This window comes from Crocuta crocuta, unplaced genomic scaffold, assembly GCF_008692635.1.
Source record: "Crocuta crocuta isolate KB4526 unplaced genomic scaffold, BGI_CrCroc_1.0 scaffold290, whole genome shotgun sequence".
Lineage (NCBI taxonomy): Eukaryota > Metazoa > Chordata > Mammalia > Carnivora > Hyaenidae > Crocuta > Crocuta crocuta.
The window spans coordinates 2,586,776-2,594,875 of NW_027527429.1; the positions used below are offsets into that span (position 1 = coordinate 2,586,776).

Below are 8,100 nucleotides of genomic sequence, written 5' to 3' on the forward strand. Positions count from 1 at the left end.
ACCCCCTCCTCCCCCCACCCACTCCCTTACCCCGTGTTATTGTGAGGCTGTCCCAGACTATGATCTCACTGCGGACTGCGCTTTCTGAATGTTCCTGTGTCCAGTCAGGGCAACCCTTGCTGTTAAAGGGCGGTCACATGACCAGGATCCTTCCCTTGGACATCCGCAAAGGGGGTGGCCAGGGGCACCCCAGCTTTCCCCGCCGCCCCCTTTTTAGCCTGGCCGTCCTCTCCTTTCTGGAGCCCCCGGCGCCCCAGGCTCTGAGCACCTCTCCCCAGGGGCGGACACAGGTGTGGCCCGGGGCTCCCCAGGGCCCTGGCAGTACCGGCACCAGCAGGTGCTCCGTGAACGTTTGTGGGAGGCAGGAGGCAAAGTCCGCTCTGACGAGCGTGCTGGTTTTGCCAAGTCGGCACAGCGAGGCCGGTGCCTCGGAGCCGTTGGTGCTGAGCGATGCATTTTCTGGAACGATGAAGCTTCAGGTGGTTTGGTTGGTTTGTTGCTTCACGCGTCTGTCCTGCTCGCCAGACCCTCTGGGCAAAGACACGCTCTCCAGCCCAGGTAATCTCGTGACTCCTACCCAGTGACTCCTACTCAGGCAGGCGCCCGGGGGCGGAGGGCGGCAGAGTGAGCGATGCCACCGCCTGGGGCAGGTCTTCACTGCCTGGGCTGGGGGCGCCCGGCTGAGCAGCTTGTCCTGGTGGCAGCGAGACGTCTCCTTTAAAAAAAATTATTTCGTACCCCTCTGTCGGCCCGTAGTGATTGGCGGTCCGGGTAAAAGCTAGCCTTTGTCGGACGCAACTGCATTCCAGTCGGTTGGCGCAGGCTGGGTCACTTAGCCAACGAGAGGTGGGTGCTGCTGTCACCCCCGTCACCGGTGAGGGGACGAGGCGCGGCAGGCTCAGGAGCTGGCCCGGCTCACAGCCCCGTTGGGAAGAGGTGGAACCCACCGGCGCCCTCGCCACACAAGGCGGCCCCCTTCACCCCTCGGCCTTCAGGACTCACCCACTCGGCCGCTCATCTGGGGGGGCCTGTGGGATGAGATGGATGCCATCCAGGGCTCTGGGGAAGGAGGAGGGCAGGGGCGGGGATGCCCTCAGCACCCTGGACAGCCCCTTGGCGACTCTCCTGAACTGCTTCCCCCTGGTAGATCTTGTTCAGGACTCGGTTTCCCATCTCACTCGCGATGGAGCCGGGGCCCTGGCCCTGCCCCTGTGAGGTCCTGGGGATCCAGCTCTCACCTCACATCACCCTCCTGCCCTCTGCCTCGCCCACTCTGCTCCAGACTGGTCCCACTTCCTCACATGCCCCCGCCTCAGGACCTTTGCACTTGCTTCCCCATCACCCCCTGTCTAGAATATTCTCCCCCAGCACCTTCCTGGCCCACTCTCTCACTCTCTTTACTCTTCTAAGCAGGATCCGGGCCAAGTCTTAACAGTAGCATTTCCCTGTCCCAGGACAGCAAGAGTGAGGGGAAGAGGAAGCAGGGAAGCTCGGATGAGCNAGGCCCAGCTGGTGTTTGAGCCTCCGGGGCCTTGTCAGAAAGGCCGTCCAGAAAAAGAAGGAGGAAGGACAGAAAGGAAAGCTTCACAACTCCATCCAAGGGAGGGACGCAGCGGCTGTTTCCCTGCTGACCGGGCCTCTCTCCCACCCCCCACGGCCAGAGCTCTTGTCCCTCAGGCCCAGTTGCCTCGCCAGGCCCCCCGGCAGCAGCTGGCGAGGCAGGGGCCTCCTCTAAGGCCATGCGTGGCCAGCACAGCCCAGCGTTCCCGGTGGCCTCTGGTGTAAGGCCCAGAGGACCCGGGGACCATACCCTCAGTGGTGGCTGTGGGCCTGAGGAGAGCGAGGCCCAGGGGCTGTGACTCAGCGCCACCCATGGGGGCTCAAGTACAAGGTCAGACGTTGCCTGTGCACGCGGCTTCCCTGGCGGCACGCCCAGCCTCCCCCCGCAACAAGTGCTTCTTTCTCCGTAGCACTTAGCACTAACCCGCCATATACGCCGTCCCCGCGATCTTTCCCCCACTGGGACGTAAGCTCTGTGAGGACAGGAGACGCCTGTCCCGGTCCCCGACGCGCACCAGCCCGAGGCGCCACGTGCCCTAGGAGCGAGTGAGTCAATGGACAGCAGCGCCTGAGCGCAGTGTGCCACTTTGATGTTGTTATTCGGTGTCCTGTGATGTCCTCCTTTGTGTCCCAGCATCTTCCTGTACCAGGGTGTCTTGCCCACCTCTTTTTAGCAGGTGCGCAGTGACCTCTAGCACAGGTGTCTCCGCCTTTAACAACACGTGGGGGGCTCTGGGGTTACAGCAGGGACCAGCTCAGAGCTCAGCACATCAGGGCGGAGCACGGGGGGAGTCCAGCAGCGGCCGCACGGTGGAGGAGAGGAAGCCACCGGGGATGCGGGCCGGGTGGGGGGAGTCAGTGCTGTTTGTGCAGGGTGGACGGGCTGTCTGCAGGATGGGTCTTCTGGGCACCAGGGGGCAGCAAGCGCAAGTCCCTGAGGGCGGAGCAGAGCGTCAGGGCCGTAGGCCATCATGCGGAAGGGGGCTGGGCTCCGAGCCGTGGGAGCGGAGGAGCTCACCCACTGCTGCGTGGGCAGGGGAGGCACACGCTCAGATTGAAGTCTAAGCTGGCGCCGGCCAGGGTGCTCGTGGTGGACAAGGTGGCCGAGACGTCCTTTGGTGGTTGTATCCCTCCAACACCACACTCATGGGTCTCTGCGCCCGCATACGGGCATTCCCACGGGCAGAGGGGCTCCTGGCAGTGGGAAGAAGTGCGGATTATAAATGTTGCTGGGCGTGCCCAGAGTCCCCTCCAGAAAGACCGACTTAGTGACCACAGTGCACAAAAGTCCTCAGCCTCGTGGACGCTGGGCACCTTCAGTCCCACTCACTTCTGGTAGCCTCATCCTTTGCCTTTTCCTCGTGACTGCCGAGGTCGAGCACCCCTCCGTGTTTATAGAACTTGAGCGTTCCTCCTGGTGGGAATAGCCTGTTCTTAGTGTCTGGTCTCTCTCTCCCCCCGAAGTTGGCATCTTTCATTCTGTCAACGAGTCAGCCAGAACTTGCCTGAAATGTTCAAAACAAGCAGTCAAATGGACAAAACAAAGATGAGTAGTAGACTTGTTTTGTTCCTGACTTTGCTCAGGCGTTTCAGCTCCTCTGATCCAGGACCCCGCTAGCCCGCCGCTGAGCCCATAATGGGCAGGCGTGCTCTGCGAAGGCCTCCTCCCTTCGACCGCAGCCTCCTCCTCCTCTCTGTGTCTTCTGCCCAGGACTTGCATGACTTTCCATCCTTTGTAGCTAATCTGCTTGTTTCTCCCGTTTGGATGTTTTTCCCCTGAAAACATCATTTATCATTGGGACGTTGCTGGCTTGGACTCTTCTGGTAACTTTGCCGGGCATTCAGGGGGTCCTTCGACCAGCAGCTGCGAACTCGTCTGCAGCCAGCGTGGCTTTCTCGGTGTGTATCTTTCGTTATAATCTCTCTCTTAATGTCGTGGCATCTCTTCTAGAAAGAGATGTTACCACAGGTAGAAACACGGCTCTGCTATCATTGCTCCCTCTTTCCACTTTTCAGAGTTCCTCGCGCTCCCCTCCCCCTCCCCGGGGCCATCTCGTTCATTATTGACTCTGGGCTTGGTCTCTCTGATGCTCTGTTCTCAGGTGGCATTTTCTTCTCATTCTGTGGCTTCAGCTAGTCCTTCATTACTTGTTTCCTTGAACCCACCATTTCTCGATTTTTATTTGTGATCCGGCGTAGGTGCCGTCCTGGATCGGCTGGCCTCCCCCACACCCTGTGGCTTCCGTCTTCTGCCGGGCTGCCCGTCTTCAGAAGCTGCGCGTCGGCTTTTCCCCACTCGTTGCTTCATGAGCAGGGCCGGGTCTAATCGAACCTGCTGTTTTCCCGAGGCCAGTGTGGTTGGATGCCCCCCGGGTGCCCGTCTTCGGGAGCAGGCGGGCACAGATCCAGAGCCATGGTGGCCTCGAGCAAGTCACTGACCTGTTTTCCCATCTGTGGACTGGAACTAGGAATGGCATCCCGTGTGCTTTCCGTGGCCTCTGATCACGAGGGTTACGTGAAACACTGTGTGTCCACAGTCCCCGCCACCAACCCCGTGTCTGCGCTGGCCCTCTGAGCACACGTTCTGTCCCCAGGGACTCCGCTCAGTCAGGGCGCTGCGGCTGGGCCCTCCCCGCTCAGCGCCCAAGGCTGGCCTTCCAGGCCTGTGCCAGCGGGTGCCCTTGCTGGCTGGCTTCCTGACGCCAAGGTCAGGAGGGGAGGGGAGCCAGGGGTCTATACCCCCAGGTCCCGCCTTGAGAACTGAGAACGCACCGCTCGCTCACCCCCGTGGCTGTCTTCCAGGATGACTGCAGGAGCCTGAGGGCCGGCCTGCCTCTCACGTCAGCCCCTCCGCCCTCGGCCCCTAAAGCGCAAGTTAGTTTCTGCGCCGTGCAGTGGTGAGGACGCGTCCAGGTGCAACAGAGTCCACGCATCCGCTACTTCCAGTCCTTCAGTGGCTTCGCACTGGTCCCTCTGCCCCAGCATGTGGCGTGCGCACACCGGCTCTGCCCACTTCACAGGGCAGCCCCTGCCTCGCAGCCTCCTCTCTCCTGGGAGGTGTGCCCTGCCCGCGGCCTGGACCTGGGGTCCCCTGCAGCTGGGGCTGCCGAGCCTTCTGAGGGCTGCTGCTCCCCAGCGCCACCCGGGGAGATTTGTACAACGCAGGCGCCTAGGCCGCGCCAGCCGTCCGGGGGATCCGTAGTTTCCCCAGAGCTCCCCACACAGTGGGCGGTGGGCACGGACGCCCTTGTGGGCTCCTGACCAGGCGTCGGCAGTTGGAGATGCCGGGGGCCGTGGCCCTGCGATTCGTCCACTTCCTAATGCATGGCGGGGGGGCGCTCAGTGAATAAGAACAAAAACACTCGCAATTGACTGACGGCTTCCAGCTTATTTAGCAAAATGTGGAAACAGATCTGAGGCAGCCGCGATGACTGCGCTCTTTGAGGCCTGCTGACATTTCTTTCTTTTCCAGCTTCGTTGTGGTGCCAACATGAACAGATACGCGGGGTGCCTGCCCCACGCCCCCACCCAGGAGCTGGTGGAGCCCCAGCCTCACGGAAACCCCCTCCAGGAAGACGTGGACATGAGCAGTGGCTCCAGCGGAAATGAAACCAGCGAAAACCACCCCACGCGGGGCAGCGAGGAGCTGGGGGTGCTGGGCGGGCTGCCCGTTGCCCACCAGGGGTAGGTGGGACCCTGGGCCCACCCAGGCCAGGCCATGTCTGTTTTCCCTGCGTCTCCTCCCGTTTGATTGCTTTTGCGGTCTTTAAATCACAATGACCCAGTTTTTCAACATTAAAAAAAAATCTCATTAACTCAGAATAACCACAATTTACTCTAACGATGGGACTGTGGGTGTGGAATATCTGACCGCCAGCAGACAGAGGCTAAGCAGGAGCCGCGAGATCTTGGGGGCAAGGGGTCTGGAGACCCGCTAGCAAATGACTTTGGTCCCTCGGTCCTTCTCGTAACTTCGGTTTTCTGGTATCAGAAGGTTTTCTGCTCCCGCTTTCTCTCCCGCTCATACTTTTTCTCGATCGGCTTAATCTGGTCTACTCTGGCGGGATGGGGGGAGGCGAGGGGGGCGTGCAGTCCTCTGAGTCTGGCCTCCTGTCTCACGCTTACAGCCCAGACGCCTTTGGCCTCCTGATGGCAAAGTCCGAACACAGCACGACAGCGAGTGGCTGCAGGTGAGGCCCGTTGGAAACGCCTTGCTTCCGGGTCTTGGGACACATTGGGATGTGTCCCTGGAGGTTCACCCTGGGGTCACGGGACAGTTTTTCAAGCCTCTGCCAGAGCCCATTGGTCTGCACGGCTTGGCTGTGAGCCAAGGGGCCCTTTCACACACCGGCTACTCAGAGCCCCTGGTGGCACCCCACGTCTGGAGCCCTTCCTGCCCATCTGCACAGATGTCTGCACCCTAGACATGTCCACCTGGAACATTCCGTGCCCACTCTAGGTGCTTGTGACACAGATATCCTTTGTTTCCTGTCCGCAGAATTTTTGTATGACGGCTGGGGCAGACCCCAGCCCTTAGGCCCGGGCGTGCGGGCACCTGGCCATCTTCCCCAGAGAGACCCGATTTCTAGTGTTCTTTCTGCGCCCTCTGCTCTTACCAGGAGGTGCCCACCTGTTCCGGCTTCCTGCTGTCTCTGTATCCTTAAGTTTAGACGTCCTTCCTGGAACTTTCCTCCTTCACATTCCCGCCCCAGGAAACTGCTTTGCTGTGCTCTGTAGTGTCCATCGCTCGATGCTTTTCTGTCTGACACAGGTCGGGCAGCCAATGCTCCAGGCGGGGGCCGGCTCCGCCCGACTGCGGGTCGACCAGCAGGCCGTGCTGGGTAAAGGCGGGCTCCAGCCTTGGGGATGGGGAGCCCCGGGGGAGGGGTTCGTGCCACACTCACTTGGGTCAGAGCAGTGGTCCTCAGCCGGGCCGTCTCGTCCCCCCCCGCAGGAGATGTCTGCAGGGTCAGGAGACCTCTCCGGTCGTCACAGGTGGTGGGGCTGCTTCCGGCCTGTGCCGGGTGAGCCCAGGGATCCTGCAGCGCATCCCACAGTGCGCCAGAGACCGGCGTGGACCGGACCATCCTAGGGGCCTGGTGCAGACACACGGCTAGAGGCCCGGGAAGGAGGAGGCAGGGAAGCGAACGTGTGATCGCCTTTTTCTTTAATCCCGCAGCAGCGAGCAGTCTGCGAAAGCGGACACGCACAAGGAGCTGATAAAAACACTGAAGGAGCTGAAGGTCCACCTCCCTGGAGACAAGAAGGCCAAAGGGAAGGCCAGCACGCTGGCGACCTTGAAGTACGCACTGAGGAGTGTGAAGCAGGTGAAAGGTATGTCCGGCCGTGCGTGGGATCCAGGCCTGTAGAGATTGGCGGGATTGGGGTCCACTTTCTAAAACCCAGTCCTGAGACTGGAAGGAAGTTGTAGGAGTCTGGTGAAGCGCGATGATGGGAAACCTTAACTCTTCAGCAGTGTTCTACTGTACTTGGCTTTTAGAGAGAGAAAAACAACAGGTAGAAAAGCAGCCGATGAAAGAAGCGTATTTGCGGCATTATGCTCTGTGCTCTGGGCTGGGGTCAGAGAGCACAGGGTCCTCCAGGCTCGGGCCAGAGCTGCTGGCCCCGCTGCGTGAGCAGCTCGCAGCGGAAATGTGAGTTGAGCTGAGGGCTGGTCGCTCCTTTGAAAACTGACAAAAAGAAATGCTTCTCTTCTCAGTGGGTTAAGCATCCGACTCTTGATCGCGGCTCAGGTCATGATCTCATGATTCGTGAGATGGAGCCCCACGTCGGGCTCTGTGCTGACAGTGCGGAGCCGGCTTCAGATTCTCTCTGTCCCTCCGCTGTACGTTCTCTCTCTCTCTCCCCCCGACCTCTCAAAAATAAATCAATAAAAATAACAAAGAAGAGACACAGGGAGGCTTTTGCCAGATCTCATTCTCACAGGACAGTATTTTAGGGCTCCTGATTGAGACCTTGAGCAGTTGGTTGTTTTTTTTTTTCAATGTTTTATTTATTTCTAGGAGAGAGAGAGACAGCGTGAGCAGGGGAGGGTCAGAGAGAGAGGGAGTCACAGACTGAAACAGGCTCCAGGCTCTGAGCTGGCAGTCAGCACAGAGCCCGACGCGGGGCTCGAACCCACGAACCGCGAGATCATGACCCAAGCGAAAGTCGGACGCTTAACCGACTAAGCCACCCAGGCGCCCCTTGAGCAGTTGGTTTCTTGATGTAAAAGTGCATGTGTCTCACCCAGGAAGCCAGGCACCGCGCCTCCTCCCGTCACAGGCTCCGCCCACATGCCACTCCGCTCTCAGCTGGTGATTATGTAAGGGCCCTGGGGCTGGTCCGTGGCCTAGACCAAGGCTTCCACCTGAGGACACCTGAGCCGCATCCTCACAGATGCAGTGCGGGCTCTGTGAACAATACTGCAGTCTCCAAAATCTGCACCATCCGGCTCAGACGCTTGACGTTTCCGTAAACTCTAAGCCCCTTACGTAACTGCCGACAGAGCTGAGTCTGCCTTCACTGGGGCTGCGGCTG

General features: G+C 60.1%; 1 protein-coding gene across 1 annotated transcript in view; it reads left to right on the forward strand.

Annotated features, from left to right (window-relative positions):
• Window positions 1–8,100, forward strand: part of PER2 (period circadian regulator 2) — a 38,694-nt gene that overhangs the window by 5,654 nt on the left and 24,940 nt on the right. Inside the window, exons 2-4 of the mRNA XM_077757485.1 lie at window positions 5,033–5,244; window positions 5,688–5,750; window positions 6,740–6,894. Coding sequence (XP_077613611.1) covers window positions 5,033–5,244; window positions 5,688–5,750; window positions 6,740–6,894 — 430 coding nt within the window. The remainder of the gene's footprint in view (window positions 1–5,032; window positions 5,245–5,687; window positions 5,751–6,739; window positions 6,895–8,100) is intronic.